General features: G+C 38.6%; 1 protein-coding gene across 2 annotated transcripts in view; it reads left to right on the top strand.

Moving 5' to 3' along the window:
- Nucleotides 1-20,690, top strand: part of HERC6 (HECT and RLD domain containing E3 ubiquitin protein ligase family member 6) — a 95,100-nt gene that overhangs the window by 45,313 nt on the left and 29,097 nt on the right. For both annotated transcript variants that reach the window (XM_066280981.1, XM_066280980.1), the window contains exons 9-11: nt 2,093-2,214; nt 2,875-2,934; nt 7,410-7,503. In XM_066280981.1, the coding sequence (XP_066137078.1) occupies nt 2,093-2,214; nt 2,875-2,934; nt 7,410-7,503 (276 nt within the window). The remainder of the gene's footprint in view (nt 1-2,092; nt 2,215-2,874; nt 2,935-7,409; nt 7,504-20,690) is intronic.

The raw sequence follows: 20,690 nt of genomic DNA, 5'->3' as shown, positions 1-20,690 counted from the left end.
GGATGTTATTTGCTTGGAGTATTGTTTTCCAGCCTTTCACTTTGAATTTGTTTTCATCCTTGTAGCTTAGATGTGTTTCTTGTAGGCAGCATACAGTTGGATTTTCTTTTTTAATCCATTCTGCTACTCTGTGTATTTATTGGTGAGTTCAATCCATTTACATTTAGTATAATTATTGACACTTGAGGGTTCCTATTGCCATTTTATATATTGCTTTCTGTTAGTTTTGTATATTGTTTGAGTCTTCTCTTTTGTTTTTCTATCATTTGTTTTTGCTTGGTTGTAATCCATACTTCTTTCCTCTGTTACTTCTTTTTTCAAGTCATGTGCTTCTGTGGTGGTTTTTTCAGGGGTGGTTACCATTAAGTAACGGAAACGGTACCTACCATGTTCATTGTAGTACACTATCTCATGAGTGCTTCTGTACTCCATCCTCCTTTGCTACTGTTAATCTTTGTCCTCTCCCCTTTTTTGTTTCTATTGTCACAGTTTAAATTTTATTGTGTTCTTGGTGGAGCTTTTACTTGTGGTTTTGTTTTGTTTTGTTTTGTTCTTTGTATCTGGTCGGAAAACCCCCTTTAGTATTCCCTGAAGTGAGGGTTTTCTGGTGATAAATTTCCTCATCTTTTCTGTATCTGTGAATGTTTTTATTTCTCCTTCGTATTTGAAGGATAGCTTTAATGGGTATAGTGTTCTTGGCTAGAAGTCCTCTCTTTCAGAACATTAAATATTGGGGTCCACTCTCTTCTACCTTGTTGAGTTTCTGCTGATAATCTAATAGGCCTTCCTTTATATGCTGTATTCTTCTTTTCCCTGGCTGCCTTGAGAATTTTTTCTTTGTCATTGGTTTGTGCCAAGTTCATTATGGTGTGCCTTGGAGTAGGTTTGTTGGGGTTAAGATAACTCGGTGTTCTGTTTGCTTCTTGAATTCGAGGCTTTAGTTCTTTCCATAGGCTTGGGAAGTTCTTGTCTATTATTTGTTTGAATATGTTCTCCATTCCATTTTCTCTCTTTTCTCCTTCTGACATACCTATTATTCTTATGTTGCTCTTTTTGATGGAGTCAGACAATTCCTGTAGGGCTTTTTCATTTTTTAAAATTTTTGAATCTCTCTCCTCTTCTCTCTGTTGTGCCTCTAGTTGCCTATCTTCTATGTCACTAATTCTTTCTTCTGTCTGGCCTGTTTATTAGCTAAGCTTGTTACCTCATTTTTCAGTTCATGAGTTGAATTTTTCATCTCTAATTCATTTTCAGTTTCAATTTCCTTGGTAATATATTCTTTCTGTTCATTGAGTTGTTTTTTGAGCTCCCTAAATTGCCTTTCTATGCTTTCTTGTATATCTCTGAGTATTTTTATGATTTCTATTTTAAAGTCTTTGTCATTTAACTCCAAGGTTTCCAATCTATTAAAAAAATTTTCTATAGATTTTTCCTCACCTATCTGTGCTACATCTCTGTCTTTTGTATCCATGATATTCAATTTCCTTTTCCTTAATGGCATCTGAGGGTGGTTTTGTTAATAACACTTTGTTTGGTGTATGTGTATTTCAGATGCTCCTGGGATTGTTTTTTCTGTCTCTAGTTGTTGAATTTGTTGAAATTTTGGGGAGAGGTATTGAGAGCCCTCCTCACGGTGCCATTTCTCTAATGTCACTTCAGCATAATGTTTTCAAAGTTCAATCATGTTGTAGCATGTATCAGAATTTCCTTCCTTTTTATGTCTGAATAATATTCCATTGTATATATAGACAGCATTCATCTGTTGAAGCTATTGATGAACATGAGTTGTTTATATCTTTGGCTATTGTAAATAACGCTACAATACATATCATCCTACAAATATCTGAGTTCCTGTTTTTAACACTTGTATTATTCCATTTTTTAAATGATAAATTAAGGCTCAGACCTAATAAAGTGACCATATCTAGGAGTTGGAATTGACCGGTCTGATGCCATAGCTCCTCCCATTAAACTCCATATCTAAGAGAACTTGTCCTGTCTACCATCTGTGCCACAGACCTTACTGGGTTATCTGTTATTTAACATGTGTATGTGTGTTTCCTGATCATTTTTTAATTTTTCTTTCTTGAAGGATACTATTTCCACAAATGTTTCCAAGAAAAACTTACCAGAAATAAGCCAAATGAATCAGTCCCTGACAGAACAATGGATGGCAGTGACAAGTGGAAGTACTGAGTATGAAGTGGCTAAGAGGTGGTTCTGTCTGATAATTATCAACCAGTTTTGTTTTATTTGGTGCTGAAACTGTGTTCATTTTATTCTAGACATACAAGGGTTTAGCTTTGTTGTGAAGGCATTTGCATTTTAGCTATAATTTTCTTTTACCAAGTTAGTTTGAAGAAGTCATAACTTGTTCATTGTTGACTTAACAGAGATATACAGGATGGGGCAAAAGTAGGTTTACAGTGGTTTGTATTGAAAATAATACAATAATTAATAAATAATACAATAATAAACTCTGTGTTTCACATGCTCACAACTCTAAACTCACTCTTGCCTCACCCTGTTTTGAGGACGTACAGTATCCCAGGCACTTTCATGGGTGATAGAACTGTAGGATGAATTAGAAATGCTTTCTGACTCACAAAACCTTCCCTAAGATGAACTGTTTTTTTTTGTTGTTGTTGTATCTTCATAGTTTATTCTCTGGAACTCCATAAATCTCTGTTTTCAAAAGCATGGATTTTATTTAAGTCCAGATGACTTGATTAAGTCAGTTATGACAGCTTTTGGTGAGATTTAGCAGCTCACATGCACAAAGTATATCCAGCATTTATTTATATATTCAGATATAAGATAAAAGGAGTCATGCTTTCAGTTTATGACTTAACCCTTATGTTATTACTTTTGCAGTGAAATTAGAATGATATTTTCATCTCCTGCTTGTCTGACGGCAAGTTTTTTAAAGAAAAGGTAATACCTACATGATATTTCTCTTCATTTAAAACAGTAGGGAATTTGTGTGTGTGTGTGTGTGTGTGTATGTGTGTGTGTGAGAGAGAAAGAGAGACAGAGAGAGTCAGAGAGAGCGACAGATAGGGACAGACAGACAGGAAAGGAGAGAGATAAGAAACATCAATTCTTCATTGCAGTTCCTTAGTTGTTCATTGATTGATTTCTCACATGTGCCTTGACTGGGGGGCTACAGCAGACCGAGTGACCCCTTGCTCGAGCCAGTGACCTTGGGCTCAAGCTGGTGAGCCTTGCCAAACCAGATGAGCTCATGCTCAAGCTGGTGACCTCGAGGTCTCGAACCTGAGTCCTCCACATCCCAGTCCGACACTCCATCCATTGTGCCACTGCCTGGTCAGGCAACACTAGGGAATTTTTAAAATGAAATCTTTCCAAGTTAATCATTACAATTTGTGAATTTTTCTCTCTATAAACAAAAAAATCCAGCATAGAAAACTCCATGGGTTGTTTCAGAATTCTTCCATTTTGTAAAGAAATTTACTATTAGACCACTATTAAGTTATAATTCTTTTTTTTTTCTTTTTTTTTTTTTTTTTTTGCATTTTTGCATTTTTCTGAAGCTGGAAACAGGGAGAGACAGTCAGGCAGACTCCCGCATGCGCCCGACCGGGATCCACCCGGCACGCCCACCATGGGGCGACGCTCTGCCCACCAGGGGGGATGCTCTGCCCATCCTGGGCGTCGCCATGTTGCGACCAGAGCTGCTCTAGCGCCTGAGGCAGAGGCCACAGAGCCATCCCCAGCGCCAGGGCCATCTTTGCTCCAATGGAGCCTTGGCTGCGGGAGGGGAAGAGAGAGACAGAGAGGAAGGCGCGGCAGAGGGGTGGAGAAGCAAATGGGCGCTTCTCCTATGTGCCCTGGCCGGGAATTGAACCTGGGTCCTCCGCACGCTAGGCCAACGCTCTACTGCTGAGCCAACCGGCCAGGGCCTAAGTTGTAATTCTTAATTCGCATTGTTTACTTCCTTAACCCTGCCCTCCTCTGTTATCTGACTGGGAGGGATGGTGTTTTTTCCTGGATTTTTGTTGCTATGAGTATCATCTCATTGCTTTAACACCTAAAGGCCAAAGCTATACTTTTCAGTTCTGTTGTGCTGGAACTAGTCACAGTATTACAGAGGAAAATCTAACTACTCTTTTATTTGGTTTGACACTTGGTCTGACCCAGTAGTTTAAACAATTATTTTGTGAAATGCTCAACATTTGGTCTTCTGTTCCTTCCCTTTCTATGCTCATCAGTATGTTGGTGTAGTTAGCTAAAATGTAATAAGCAGAGGAAGCAAAGGGAATTATACATTAAGCATAATAAACTAGGAAAGAGAGAATCAAATATTAAGCTTAATAAAACTGGAAAGCTTGCTTCAAAAAGTTACAGCATTTCATTTACTAGGAAGCTATAGCATTTACAATTCTGGACACCAAAGGAATCCCCCCCCACACACACTGCCCTGCTAAAAGGATTAATACCACTCCCTCCCCCTTGTAGGGAGAAAGAACCAGTTTTTCAGTCTCCCCAAGGTATGACCAGTTTATTCCCAGGCTATGAGGGGAGGTGGTTCTCTGCTTCCAATTTAAGGCATGTATAATGGAAGCCAAGATAGCATCCATAGAGGCCTGGCATTCTAGCTCAGAAAAAAGATCTGATTGGTTAGTGAGTGGGACAATGAGAAGCCTAGGAAAGATTAAGAAACTGATTGGTTGGCTTGAAGAAAAGCTAGTCCTTCCTATCTAAGATGATATAAACCCAAACTTAACAAAGAACCCCCTCTCTTCTGTCTTCCTGCTTGGAAAAATGCCTTGCCCCCTTCATTTGCAAATTCTCCAAGCAGCCATGCTGCATGGGCAGCCAGTCCTGAAGACGCCCAAGTACAGGCTCAGAGCAGTATCTGGACTGGACGAAGCTTTAATATGGACTGAACCGTGGCACAGAATTTATGGACATTAATCTTTGTATTGGTCCTGATGAAGACTAGGATGGACTATTTCCATGGTGGGATCAACAGATATCAGACACTGGGAACCGATGGGACAGCTTTCCATTTCAACTTCATTCAACCTTACCAAGCCACAGTCTTTTGTACATGGGTCTTGGGAAATGCTTTTTCTGTGACTCTATAAAAGAACACCATTTACACCAGCAACAAGTACTGTGACTGAGAACCATTAAAAGATAAACTGAGGCATAGTAAACATTTCAAGAGTTTATTTGAGCAAATGCTGATTCAAATGGGGTAATACCAAACTGGAAGTGGTTAGGAACACCCCCTGACAGGAGCCAGGGGAAAGACTGATGTAGAAAAAGTGCAGAAGCAAAGACAGGAAATTATTTGATTGGCTATAACTTTAAGCCTAGTTGGCTGTTTGTGACTGGTTGTCCTTAGATTTTGATTTCATAATTTTGAGGCATTTACAGGCTTAGATTTTGGTTTGTTTATATGGGCTTCCATGACATTAAAGCCACCACAGTCTAATGGTTTCCTTGTTTAATTAACTTAACAGTATATAAAGGAGGAGAGGGGGGATAGCAGCAAGAAGGGACTCTTAGGCTGCCCCCTGCTTTCCCAGGAGGCCAGTGCCCTGCTGGTCTATCTGTAGCTGATAAACTACTTCCATTCTTTTACTAGACCAGGTCCTGTCCCTCCCCTTGTTGAATTGCCTCAGGTTGGCTCACTGGTTTAAAAGATACTCATTGTACACATTTTCTAACTCCTCCTGACCACTAGGTTGTGCCTGCTCAACCTCTGTTGAAGCTTTTCCTTGCCCATACACAACCCACAGTTGTCACATTTTTTTTCAATTACAGTTTATATTCAGTATTATTTCGTATTACTGTGCCATTGGTTCTCAGCCATTCCAACAACTTCATCAGGGAACCAAAGAAGCCCAGTTAGCCTCATGGCTTCCCACAGGCAGCTCACAAGGCAGCACCTTTCTAGAGCTCAAAAAAAGCATCCCTGTTTATCTCTCTGTATCCTGGACAAAGGCGAAAGAAGAGAAATCAGGACACTCTTTCCTCTACCATTTCTCCCACTTGCTTTCCTCTTCTTGCCATCCTTACAAGCTGGAAGTGAGAGGCTCTGCCATACAACATACCTTCTTTCTTCCCTGCTGTAGACTCTTTCTACACTGAGAATGTTATCTTTTAAAGTGGAAATGTACCCTCCCAGAAGTGATGAACCTCAAGGTTTGGTCTTATGATTTCAAAGATAATACATTTTACAATATTTTGAATTAGTACATGCACCATATTTTAGACTTGATGTTACTATTCATTGCTTAATCCAGCAAGCATAATTTTTATTTTTATTTTTTTACAGGGACAGAGAGAGAGAGTCAGAGAGAGGGATAGATAGGGACAGACAGGAACAGAGAGAGATGAGAAGCATCAATCATCAGTTTTTCGTTGCGACACCTTAGTTGTTCATTGATTGCTTTCTCGTATGTGCCTTGACTGCGGGCCTTCAGCAGTTCGAGTAACCCCTTGCTCGAGCCAGCGACCTTGGGTCCAAGCTGGTGAGCTTTTTGCTCAAGCCAGATGAGCCCCGTGCTCAAGCTGGCGACCTCAGGGTCCCAGTTCGATGCTCTCTATCCACTGCACCACTGCCTGGTCAGGCAAAATATTTCTTGATAGAACATTATAAAGACAAATTGTTCAATAGAATTCAGGCTCCTCAAACATCACCAACACAACTTAGAGAGGCAGGACATTTATACAAAGCTTTGATAGTGTTTCTGGGGCATGAGGCCAGTTTGGGATTTACTGAAAATTGGCAGTTTGGTTTATAAAAGGCAAGTTTTTCAGAGTTGGAAGGGTAGGCTTACGGCTTGATTATGATTGGGAAAGGATTTAAGGACCCTGGGTAGATAGAAATAGCAAGCCAAGGATTTTGAGTTAAGAGATTCAAAGAATTTGGCATAAATTTGTCTGTTGATATTTTTTATTGAAGAGTTAATGGGTCTTTTCAGGAAGTTTCTTTCATGAACATCAAGCCATTTGCTTGGGCAGATGTCTCTTGGGATAGTAAAGTCAAAGTAATGTAAATATGTATGTTGGGGGGGAGGGGTGGAACATAGGTTCAGTCCTCTGTGTGTTGGTTGAGAGTGTTAACTGGTAAATGCTTTCAGTTCTCGGACACAGCATATAAAATTTTGCTCTTGAAGCCTAAACTTGAGTTACTTTAGAGATAATAAATTGTTAACTACTCTCTTTTAGTAGAATGTAAATTTGATAGTTTTTTTGTGCCAAATAAATTGTTTATTTTGAAAGGAGGCAAGCTTAAAGAAAAGAAGTTTATATCTGATATATAATAAAACTAAATAATGATATATAGTTTAGAAATGTTCCTTTCCAATTGTTTATGCATTGTTCTGGTTTGTTTGTGGTTTTTTTTTTTTTTGCATTTCTTGTATCCAAAGGGAATCTGGAGAAATGAATTCCATTGATGTGGATTTACAAATGGCAAGAGATACCTTCGAGAAGTTAACAAAAAAGGAATGGATTTCTTTCATGGTAATAGTTAATATTTACTTGAGAAATAGAGCAATAGAATTTCACTACAAGAACCAATATAATTGTACTTTAATTTTTTTGGATGCTGAGTGAGGGGAACCTGAGATTGGGGGAGGGGGCTAGTGTTCATTATATGGTTGTTATCTTCTAGATGCTGTATTGGGTGCTGGCTTATATTTTCTCTCTCTCTCTCTCTCTCTCTCTCTCTCTTTCTTTCTCTTTCCTCCCTCCCTCCCTCCCTCCCTCCCCCCTCCCTCCCTCCCTCCCTTCCTTCCTTCCTTCCTTCTTTCCTTCCTTCCTTCCTTCATTCCTTCTTTCCTTCCTTCCTTCCTTCCTCCCTCCCTCCCTCCCTCCCTCCCTCTCTCCCTCCCTCCCTCCCTCCCTCCCTCCCTCCCTCCCTCCCTCCCTCCCTTTCTCACTCCCTCCCTTTCCTCTTTCCTTCCTTCCTTCTTTCCTTTCACAGTGGGACAGACTTCTGAATGCTCCTAGACTGGGATCCACCCCCTAATCCCTGTATGGGGCCTATGCTTGAATCATCTGAGCACCTGAGGCCTATGCTTAAACCAATAGAGCCACTAGCTGTGGGAGGAAAAGAGGGAGAGAAGGGGGAGAGGGAAGGGGAGAAGAGCAGATGGTCGCTTCTCATGTGTGCCCTGACTGGGATCAAACCCAGGATGTCCACACGCTGGGCCAACACTCTATCCACTAACCCAACCGGTCAGAGCTCATATTTTCTTTCTGAACACTTACATGTACAGTAGATGACAATATTTTTGTTTTTAATATGAGAAAACCAATGCTTGAGAGGTAAATAACCTCTAGAATGACAGATGAAAGAAGCACTAGTTTGGGAAGCAGAGTAGCCTGATTCTGGACAAGGAGAAGAAAAAGCTAGTCTTTATTTTGACATGAAGCTCAAATCTAGTTGAGGTCAACCTGCTAATGATTCATCCCTTATCCTTTTTTGGTCACATTTCCTTTGCCTATAACTTGAGTTCATCTTTAAGGTATATTCCAGTTTAATACTTTGTGATTCTGGGTTGTATTGGAAGGAAAATTCTCCCTCTACCAGTTTAGGTTCATGTGTTTGGAGGCCTTCGAATTGACAATAGGTTAACAGGAGCACAGAAAACAAGTTCTATTCTCATGCTTGTGGAAGCATTCAGATGAAAAGGCTCTGTGAACAGTCAGTGATGAGGTCTTAAATACCAACTTAATCAGGAAAGGGAAAGCAAATGGATTTTTGGGGGAGACAAATGGGCTTCTGGGGGGACACAAGCATAATATGACAGTTTGTGATAGTTTATTTATGCAATTTGTCGTCCAAATGCAACTGAAGCTTGCCCACCTGCCTGAGAAGAGGTTCATGGCTGCTTTACTATTGGAATCCTTTAGTCAGATTAGGGAAGCTCCGAAGGCTTCTTTCTGCATCAGCTGAATCTCAAATCCTTCAATTTAAAGTCATCTTTAAACCATTTCGGGAAACCATTTCGGGTTTCTACATTTGAAAGAGAAAGGGAGAGGATATTCCTTAATATGCAGCAGATACTATATTTTTATTTTCAAGATGAAGAAGAATGGTAGAGGCCTTGGCCAGGTAGCTCATTTGGTTAGAGCAAGAGTAGTCAACCTTTTTATACCTACCGCCTACTTTTGTATCTCTGTTAGTAGTAAAATTTTCTAACCGCCCACCGGTTCCACAGTAATGGTGATTTATAAAGTAGGGAAGTAACTTTACTTTATAAAATTTATAAAGCAGAGTTACAGCAAGTTAAAGTATATGATAATAATTACTTACCAAGTACTTTATGTTGGATTTTTGCTAAGTTTGGCAGAATAAATCTTTATAAAGCAACTTAACTATAGTTAAATCTATCTTTTTATTTATACTTTGGTTGCTCTGCTACTGCCCACCATGAAAGCTGGAATGCCTACTAGTGGGCGGTAGGGACCAGGTTGACTACCACTGGGTTAGAACAGTGGTCCCCAAACCCTGGGCCGCGGACCAGTACCGGTCCATGGGCTGTTTGGTACTGGTCCACAGAGAAAGAATAAATAACTTACATTATTTCCATTTTATTTAAATTTAAGTCTGAACGATGTTTTAGTTTTTAAAAATGACCAGATTCCCTCTGTTACATCCGTCTAAGACTCACTCTTGATGCTTGTCTCGGTCACATGATACATTTATCCATCCTACAAAGGCCAGTCTGTGAAAATATTTTCTGACATTAAACTGGTCCGTGGCCCAAAAAAGGTTGGGGACCACTGGGTTAGAGCATCATTCTGATACACGAAGGTTATAGGTTTAATTCCTGGTGAGGGCACATACAAGAATCAACCAATGAATGCAAAAATAAGTGGAACAACAAATGAGATTTCTCACTTCTTCTTTCTCTCTCTAAAATCAAGAAATAATTTTTTTAATTTTATAAAAAGGATAATAGGTGTTATCAAATATGTTTTAAAAATAAATTTATTTAAATGATTAAGAGAAATAACTTGGAGTGCTATTCTCAATGTGAATTCCAAAGAATATTAGTTTCACAGGATGCTCCATGAAAAAGGGCTCTTAGTGAAACAACTTTGGGAACACTAAATACTATTATGGAATTGTGATGCACATTAGTAAATCAAAGAGTCTATTTGAATTTGTGATACTATTTTTCCATATATCCTTCTAGCATTCCACAGAAATTATGTTCTGGACATCTGAGAAAACACACTGTTAGAAACATTAATGTAATAACAATATATATATAGTACTTTACATATTATTGTTGCATATATCATCTTACTTAATTAACCCTTATGACATATGGAGGCAGACACTAAAGAGTATTCAAGATCTAGTAAAATACGTAATGCTAGCTGTTGTCACAAACAACTTGTAAACTTCAGTGGCTTAATATAATGAAGAGTTCTTTCCTGCATCATAGTCTCATGAGGGTTGGAGATAGGAGGCCTCTATGAGGGGAGAAGAAAACTATTTTTTCTTTATTCATTTTAGTTTCATTGGCTGGGGCAGGCGTGGCCAACAGTTTTTGCCCCTGGGCCAGATTAAAAATAAAAATTTTTCACGGGCCAGATGAAATATTAAAATTAAAAAATGTTAAATACAAAAATGATTCGTTTAAGTAAACAAAATTTTATTATGTAATTTGTTTATGAATAAATGTAAGTAATTTAGTACAACAAATTAACAAAAGAACTAATGGACATGTTGAGGCACTTTGCATCGCCTATTATTTTTTTAATATCTGGCTCTATACTTGTAGTAGCTATTCTTAACACAGCCTCCCAATGTAAATCATTCAATCTTGATCTTGTACTTTTATTTAGATTCATTAAAGAAAAAGTTGGTTTACAAATATAAGTTGAGCTGAAAAGTACTAAATATTCCTTGGCAAGCTTTTTAAATTTCCATATTTTCCATTATTCAATTGCTTATAAAAACTGCACAGATGAGTACAAAAGTTGTAAATCTTTAAAATGGAATATTTTTTAAAAAATAAAAAAGAATCGCAAATCCATTCAGCCAATTATTGAAAGTTAACCCTAGATTAGTCACACTCAGAATTCTTTTCTGTGTATCACTATCTTCTTAAATATCTTGATTTCCAATAATCAAAGACACTTCCGCTTCTGAGTAGCTGAGATTTTAACTTTCATTGTTGTACAATGGTTAGATATCGTAGTTTATGTATAATGATTTAAAAGTACCACTTATTTCATTTCCTCAGTGCGTCGTGCGAAAAATATTAAAAATTTAATCACAGGCTGGATCCAGCCCGCGGGCCATATGTTGGCCATGCCTGGGCTAGGGCTCTGCAAATTAGACTGAGAAAAGACAACTTAATAAACGAAAAACAGAATTTTATTTACATGTAGCGTCTTTCATATACACTCAGTGATGAGTAATTTATAGGGATGGTTAGAACTTGGGCTTATATAGAATTTTAGCAAGGTACATTAATTTTGTAGAGCATGACAGGACAAAGGAAAAAGACTTTGAGCTGCTAGAGACGCTACATTTTGGGATGGCAAACACAAGGTGGGGCAAGAGTTTAAGTTTACAGTTGTAAGTACGTGAAACAGTCCATTCTTATATTATTATTTATTATTTATTGTATTTTTAAGGGTTTTTTTCTATAAAATATTTTTAATTATTGATTTTTTAGAGAGAGGAAAGGAGAGCAGGAGAAACATCAGTGTGTTGTTCCACTTATTTATTCATTTGTTCATTTATTCGTTGTTTCTTGTATGTGCCCTCATCATGGATCCAACCCACAACCTTGCGTATTAGGATGACACTCTAACCAACTTAGCTAGCTGGCTAGAGCTCTTTCTTTTTTTTTTCTTTAGATTATTTTTTTAATTTATTTTATTTACAGAGACAGAGAGAGAGTCAGAGAGAGGGATAGATAGGGACAGACAGACAGGAATGGAGAGAGATGAGAAGCATCAATCATCAGTTTTTCATTGAGACACCTTAGTTGTTCATTGATTGCTTTGTCATATATGCCTTGACCGTGGGCCTTCAGCAGACCGAGTAACCCCTTGATCGAGCCAGCGACCTTGGGTTCAAGCTGGTGAGCTTTGCTCAAACCGGATGAACCCGCTCTCAAGCTGGTGACCTCGGGGTCTCGAACCTGGGTCCTCGGCATCCCAGTCTGATGCTCTCTCCACTGTGCCACCGCCAGGTCAGGCTATTGTTATTTTTTTAAGAGAGAGAATAAGAAGCACCAATTTGCTGTTCCACCCACTCATGCAGTCACTGCTTGATTCCTGCATGCGCTCCGACCGGGGTGGAACCCACAACCCTGACTCATCGGGAAAATGCTCCACCTAACTGAGCGACCTGGCCAGGGCTAATTATTGTGTTATTTTCTTTTTTTTTTTTTTTTTATAATTTTATTTTTTTAATGGGGTGACATCAATAAATCAGGATACATATATTCAAAGATAACAAGTCCAGGTTATCTTGTCGTTCAATTATGTTGCATACCCACCACCCAAAGTCAGATTGTCCTCTGTCACCTTCTATCTTGTTTTCTTTGTGCCCCTCCCACCCCCTATCCCTCTCCCATTCCCCCCTCCCCCCCCCCGTAACCACCACACTCTTATCAATGTCTCTTAGTTTCACTATTATGTCCCACCTACGTATGGAATAATACAGTTCCTGTTTTTTTCTGATTTACTTATTTCGCTTCGTATCATGTTATCAAGATCCCACCATTTTGCTGTAAATGTTCCGATGTCATCATTTCTTATGGCTGAGTAGTATTCCATAGTGTATATGTGCCACATCTTCTTTATCCAGTCATCTATTGATGGGCTTTTTGGTTGTTTCCATGTCCTGGCCACTGTGAACAATGCTGCAATAAACATGGGGCTGCATGTGTCTTTACGTATCAATGTTTCTGAGTTTTGGGGATATATACCCAGTAGAGGGATTGCTGGGTCATAAGGTAGTTCTATTTTCAGTTTTTTGAGGAACCACCATACTTTCTTCCATAATGGTTGTACTACTTTACATTCCCACCAACAGTGTATGAGGGTTCCTTTTTCTCCACAGCCTCTCCAACATTTGCTATTACCTGACTTGCTAATAACAGCTAATCGAACAGGTGTGAGGTGGTATCTCATTGCCGTTTTGATTTGCATTTCTCTAATAGCTAAAGAAGATGAGCATCTTTTCATATATCTGTTGGCCATTTGTATTTCTTCCTGGGAGAAGTGTCTATTCATATCCTCTTCCCATTTTTTTTATTGGATTGTTTGTTTGTTTGTTGTTGAGTTTTATGAGTTCTTTGTATATTTTGGATATTAGGCCCTTATCTGAGCTGTTGTTTGAAAATATCATTTCCCATTTAGTTGGCTTTCTGTTTATTTTGTTATCAGTTTCCCTTGCTGAGCAAAAACTTCTTAGTCTGATGTAGTCCCATTCATTAATTTTTGCCTTCACTTCTCGTGCCATTGGAGTCAAATTCATAAAATGCTCTTTAAAACCCAGGTCCATGAGTTTAGTACCTATGTCTTCTTCTATGTACTTAATTGTTTCAGGTCTTATGTTTAGATCTTTGATCCATTTTGAGTTAATTTTTGTACAGGGGGAGAGACTGTAGTCCAGTTTCATTCTTTTGCATGTGGCTTTCCAGTTTTCCCAGCACCATTTATTGAAGAGGCTTTCTTTTCTCCATTGTGTGTTGTTGGCCCCTTTATCAAAAATTATTTGACTATATATATGTGGTTTTATTTCTGGACTTTCTATTCTGTTCCATTGGTCTGAGTGTCTATTTTTCTGCCAATACCATGCTGTTTTGATTGTCGTGGCCCTAAAATAGAGTTTGAAGTCAGGAATTGTTATGCCCCCAGCTTCATTCTTTTTCTTTAGGATTGCTTTGGCTATTCGGGGTTTTTTATAGTTCCATATAAATCTGATGATTTTTTGCTCTATTTCTTTAAAAAATGTCATTGGAATTTTGATGGGAATTGCATTAAATTTGTATATTGCTTTGGGTAATATAGCCATCTTGATTATATTTATTCTTCCTAGCCAAGAACAAGGTATATTCTTCCATCTCATTATATCTTTTTCGATTTCCCTTAACAATGGTTTATAGTTTTCATTATATAAGTCCTTTACATTCTTTGTTATGTTTATTCCTAAATATTTTATTTTTTTTGTTGCAATCGTGAAGGGGATTATTCTTTTGAGTTCCTTCTCAGTTGTTTCATTGTTGGCATATAGAAAGGCTATTGACTTCTGTATGTTAATTTTGTATCCTGTGACCTTACTGTATTGGCTTATTGTTTCTAGTAGTCTTTTTGTGGATTCTTTGGGGTTTTCGATGTATAGGATCATATCATCTGCAAAAAGTGATACCTTTACTTCTTCTTTTCTGATATGGATGCCTTTTATTTCTTTGTCTTGTCTGATTGCTCTGGCTAGAACCTCTAGTACCACATTAAATAAGAGTGGAGAGAGTGGACAACCCTGTCTTGTTCCTGATTTAAGGGGGAAAGCCTTCAGTTTAGTGCCATTTAATATGATGTTAGCTGATGGTTTATCATATATGGCCTTTATCATGTTGAGATATTTTCCTTCTATACCCATTTTGTTGAGAGTCTTAAACATAAAATTGTGTTGTATTTTATCGAAAGCCTTTTCTGCGTCTATTGATAAGATCATGTGGTTTTTGTTCTTTGTTTTGTTGATATGGTGTATTACATTAACCGTTTTACGTATGTTGAACCATCCTTGAGATTCTGGGATGAATCCCACTTGATCATGATGTATTATTTTTTTAATATGTTGTTGTATTCGATTTGCTAGTATTTTGTTTAGTATTTTAGCATCTGTATTCATTAGAGATATTGGTCTGTAGTTTTCTTTTTTTGTGCCATCCTTGCCTGGTTTTGGTATGAGGGTTATGTTGGCCTCATAAAATGTGTTTGGAAGTATTGCTTCTTCTTCAATTTTTTGGAAGACTTTCAGTAGAATAGGAACCAAGTCTTCTTTGAATGTTTGATAAAATTCGCTGGTATAGCCGTCAGGGCCTGGACTTTTATTTTTGGGGAGGTTTTTAATGGTTTTTTCTATTTCTTCTCTACTGATAGGTCTGTTTAGGCTTTCTGCTTCTTCTTGACTCAGTCTAGGAAGGTTGTATTTTTCTAGGAATTTATCCATTTCTTCTAGGTTGTTGAATTTAGTGGCATAAAGTTTTTCATAGTATTCTACAATAATTCTTTGTATATCTACGGTGTCCGTGGTGATTTCTCCTCTTTCATTTTGGATTTTGTTTATATGAGTTCTTTCTCTTTTTTCCTTGGTAAGTCTTGCCAAGGGTTTGTCAATTTTGTTGATCTTTTCAAAGAACCAGCTCCTTGTTCTATTAATTTTTTCTATAGTTTTTCTGTTCTCTAATTCATTTATTTCTGCTCTGATTTTTATTATCTCCTTTCTTCGGCTGCTTTTGGGTTGTCTTTGTTCTTCTTTTTCTAGTTCCTTAAGGTGGGAAGTTAAGTGGTTCACTTGGGCTCTCTCTTGTTTGTTCATATATGCCTGAAGCGATATGAACTTCCCTCTTATCACTGCTTTTGCTGCATCCCATAGATTCTGATATGTCGTATTGTCATTTTCATTAGTCTGTATATATCTTTTGATCTCTGCACTTATTTCTTCTTTGACCCATTCATTTTTTAAAAGTATGTTGTTTAGTTTCCACATTTTTGTGGGATTTTTTTCCTCTTTTTTGCAGTTGAATTCTAGTTTCAAGGCTTTATGATCAGAAAATATGCTTGGTACAACTTCAATTTTTCTGAATTTGCTGATATTGTTTTTGTGGCCCAACATATGGTCAATTCTTGAGAATGATCCATGTACACTGGAGAAAAATGTATACTCAGTCACTTTGGGATGAAATGTCCTGTAGATGTCTATCATATCCAGGTGCTCTAGTGTTTTGTTTAAGGCCACTATGTCTTTGTTGATTCTCTGTTTGGATGACCGATCTAGAGCCGTCAGCGGTGTATTGAGGTCTCCAAGTATGATTGTATTTTTGTCAGTTTTTGTTTTAAGATCAATAAGTAGCTGTCTTATATATTTTGGTGCTCCTTGGTTTGGTGCATATATATTAAGAATTGTTATGTCTTCTTGATTCAGTGTCCCCTTAGCCATTATGAAATGGCCATTTTTGTCTCTAAGTACTTTTCCTGTCTTGTAGTCAGCATTATCCGATATGAGTATTGCTACACCTGCTTTTTTTTGGATGTTATTTGCTTGGAGTATTGTTTTCCAGCCTTTCACTTTGAATTTGTTTTTATCCTTGTTACTTAGATGAGTTTCCTGTAGGCAGCATACAGTTGGATTTTCTTTTTTAATCCATTCTGCTACTCTGTGCCTTTTTATTGGTGAGTTTAATCCATTTACATTTAGTGTAATTATTGATACTTGTGAGTTCCCTATTGCCATTTTATATCTTGCTTTATGTTAGTTTTGCGTCTTGTTTGATCCTTCTCTTTCGTTTTTCTATCTTTTGTTTTTATTTGGTTGTATTCCATACATCTTTCCTCTGTTGCTATCTTTTTTATCTCATGTGCTTCTGTGGTGGTTTTTTCAATGGTGGTTACCTTTGAGTAATGAAAAGGGTCCCTACCCTGTTCATTGTAGCGAACTATTTTGTGAGTACTTTTGCACTCCATCGTCCTTTGCTACTGTTAATCTCCGTCTTCTCCCCCTCTTTCTTTTTGTTGTTGTCACAGTTTAAATTTGGTTTTATTGTGTTCTTCTTGGAGCTTTTACTTGTGGCTCTGTTTTTTTTTTGTTCTTTGTATCTGATTGGAGAACCCCCTTTACTAATTCCTGGAGTGGGGGTTTTCTGATGATAAATTCCCTCATCTTTTCTGTATCTGTGAATGTTTTTATTTCTCCTTCGTATTTGAAGGATAGCTTTGATGGGTATAGTATTCGTGGCTGAAAGTTCCTCTCTTTCAGGACTTTAAATATTGGGGTCCACTCTCTTCTAGCTTGTAGAGTTTCTGCTGAGAAATCTGATGATAATCTAATGGGCCTTCCTTTATATGTTGTATTCTTCTTTTCCCTGGCTGCCTTGAGAATTTTTTCTTTGCTGTTGGTTCGTGTCAATTTCATTATGATATGCCTTGGAGTAGGTTTGTTGGGGTTAAGAAAACTTGGAGTTCTGTTTGCTTCTTGAACTTGAGGCTTTAGTTCTTTCCACAGGCTTGGGAAGTTCTCATCAATTATTTGTTTAAGTATGTTCTCCATTCCATTTTCTCTCTCTTCTCCCTCTGATATACCTATTATTCTTATGTTATTCTTTTTGATGGAGTCAGATAATTCTTGTAGGGCTATCTCATTTTTTTAAATTTTTGAGTCTCTTTCTTCTTCTCTCTGTTGTGCCTCAAGTTGCTTGTCTTCTATTTCACTAATCCTCTCTTCTATCTGACCTGTTCTATTAGCTAAGCTTGTTACTTCGTTTTTCAGCTCGTGAATTGAGTTTTTCATCTCTGTTTGATTTGTTTTTATAGTTTCAATTTCCTTGGACATATATTCTTTGTGTTCATGGAGTTGTTTTCTGAGCTCCCTATATTGCCTTTCTGTGTTTTCTTGTATATCTCGGAGGATTTTTAGGATTTCTATCTTGAATTCTCTGTCATTTAGCTCCAAGGTTTCCAATATATTAAATTTTTTCTCCATAGATTTTTCCTCATCTAGCTGTGTTACCTCTCTTTCTTTTGTATCCATGATATTCGATTTTCTCTTCCTTAATGCCATCTGAGGGTGGTTTTGTTGATAGTATTAATGAGATTTAATAAAGAATAAAAAGTTAAAAAAAATAATAAAATAACAAAATAACAAATCGAAAAGAGTTGTTTTTTTAAAAAAATTAATAATGAAATAAAGAAAAATAAAATAAAATAAAAATTTTTAAAAAAAAGAAAATTATTCCCCCCCTCTTTTTTTTCCTCTCCTCTCCTCTCCCCTCTTTCTTGAGAAAATCTTGTGGTGGACTGTGAGTTATAACAAACAATGCCTGTGATGGAGGGCCTGAATTGGGGAAAAGTAATAAAGGGGCAAAAAAGAGAGAAAGAAAAAAAAAAAAGGAAAAAAAAAAAAAGAAAAAAGAAAAAAAAAAGAGCGTATGGACCCACAAAAAGCAAATAAAGAAAAAATTTGGGTCAAGAATAAAATGATTTGCTTTTAGGTGTTGGTTTTCTAAGAGTTATGATGAGAGGAATAAGAGGAAAATGGAAAAATGGGGGGACAAATTAAAAACTTACTATTGTATTTAGTGGAACAAGAACTAGATAATATGGAGAGCCAGGTATGGGAGCACTGCTAGTGAGTTAAAAAGGTGAAGTAAAACCCCCCAAAATGCCACAAACATAGGTTTGAGTCCCAGATAAGATAATTTGTTTGTTATTGAGGTTTGAATGAGAGGTGATGTAAAGGAGAAAGGAAGAAACTAATATAGAGGGAGAAAAGAAAGAGAGAGAGAGAAAAAAAGAGGGAACCACTAAAAGAAGAAAAAAGAAAGGAGAGAGAGAGAGAGAGTTAAGGGTTTTGGAGTGCAACCCTCATAGAGAGAAAGGAAGAGAAGAGAAATGATAATGGGAGATGTAACACTTATGGGTAGTGTAGTTCAAGGAGAGGAGAGAGTAAGACCGGTATAGAGTTAATCGGCCAAATTGGAGGAGGAAAAAAAAGTCTCAAGAATGAAGATAAGAGAAACAAACGAACAAATATAATAAAATGGGATAGGTTATAAAGTCTGTAGATTATTCTTGATTTTGAGAGGTTATCTTCTTGCTTTTTCTTTTCTCTCCCTCTTCCTGGTTGGTGACTCTGTACCCCGGGTTCTGCCCCTTTGGCACGCTCAGGTAGAGGTTTGCAGTTGATAAGTCTCTATGGCAATGTCATGTATTGTGCTTTATTCTCGTTGGGAGTTGAGGCTCATTAGCATTTATAGGCTCCGACAGTGAGAGAGTCCGTGTTCCTGGAGCCTTTCTCCTAGTCTTTCCTTCCTCAATTAGTAGCCTGATAGTCCAGGTATGGGGTTGCTGCTGCCTCTGCCTGGATAGTAAGAGGCTCAAATTGCTGGCAACTCCCCACTCTATTTCCACTCAGCACAGGGCTCTGGGTAAGGCTCAGTCAGTCAGAGCTGCTAGCATAATCAGGTGGGCTTTCCGCCCATTCAAAGACCACTGGCTCTGCCACTCTGTCCGGTAACACAAGCGGGCGCCCACTTCCGGGGCGCTTGGAGGAAACTCTCACTCACTGTCTGCAACCAGGATATCCGGCCAGCAGTCTCACGCTCTGAGTGAAACCCCCAACCGCAGGGAAAAGTTGCAGCGTTGGAATTGAGTCTCGCTCCGTCCCCGTGTGCGGCTTTTGCAAGGCGCTGGGGCGGCCCGAGATTCCGCTTTGGCCCACACAAAGGCCCCTGACTCTGCCCCTCTGTGCGATAACACGGGCGCGCACTGCCGAGGCACTCGGAGGAATCGCTCACTCCTTATCTGCGCACGCAAACCAGGATATGAGGCCAGCCGCCGTTCCCTCTGAGTGAAACAGCCTCCAGCACGGAAAATCTCCACCGTTGGAAGTAGTTCTCACTCCCTCCCGTGCGTGGCTTTCCCAGGGCGCTGGGGCTGCCCAGAGATTCTGCCCTCAGCCCACAGAAAGGCCTCTGACCCTGCCTCTCCGTGGGGCAACACGGGCACCCACTTCCGCGGCTTAGGAAGAAATCTCTCTTCCACTAACTGCGCACCGACCAGGAGACCGGGTAAAATGGCCGCTCCGCTTGTCTTTCTTTGTTTGGGTTTGGCGCGAGTGTTAGCTTGTATTGCCCGGGTTGCCACAGGATCAGATTTTCCTCGGCTTGGATCTCTGAGCCACAGCCTGGTTCGGCCGTTTTTGCTGCGGCGGCCTGGATCTATTCACCCCCTTTGCCCGCCTCAGTTTCTATATTCACAGTTACCAGAGAAAGCCGCCCTGTTTAGGTTAGTGAGGAAGGCGGAGCATTTCTTACTCCCTATTTCCTTCGGGGTTTGGTTATATATTTAGCCAATTTTTCACTCAATCATACCTTTGGGTGTATTGCGAAGAATCTGGAAGCTCCAAGTATAGGTTTTTCTGTTTCTGGTTGAAGATCTTGTTGAGTTTTGGGGGAGATTTATCGGTATCGCTTCCTACTCCGCCATTACTCTGACGTCATCTGTGTTATTTTCTATGCAAACAATTGTGAACCTACTTTTGTCCCACTCTGTATATGGGGAAACTAATGGGAGAAAAGAGCTGGTTAGTAAGGTTTATTTGTGTAGACTCTTTCTCAGCGTCAGCTCATCACTACTGATAAGGTTGTTATCCTGTTCCTGTACAGGAAGTTGGGGACATCTTCACAAAAGAATTTATGTTCTGTTTTCAGGTAGATGGAGGGAAGCCAGGAGTTGCTTTTTCTAACTTGCCTTCAGTTCAAAATGGTCCTCATGCCAGGTGGCATATTCTGCTCCCCTTCCCACCTCTGCATGGTTTAATTCAGGAGTAACTCAAGCTCCGTCTTTCTAGAGTTCTAGGCTCTGGGGCCATTAAATTCTCTAGTATTTGTGTTTGTTTGGGAGATTAGGAAAGAGAGTATGTAAGGCCATGAGATGTTTTAGGGGGC

This window comes from Saccopteryx bilineata, chromosome 5, assembly GCF_036850765.1.
Source record: "Saccopteryx bilineata isolate mSacBil1 chromosome 5, mSacBil1_pri_phased_curated, whole genome shotgun sequence".
Classification (NCBI taxonomy): Eukaryota; Metazoa; Chordata; class Mammalia; order Chiroptera; family Emballonuridae; genus Saccopteryx; species Saccopteryx bilineata.
The sequence above is the reverse complement of the archived record's forward strand: the minus strand, read 5'-3'. Positions and strand labels throughout refer to the sequence as shown.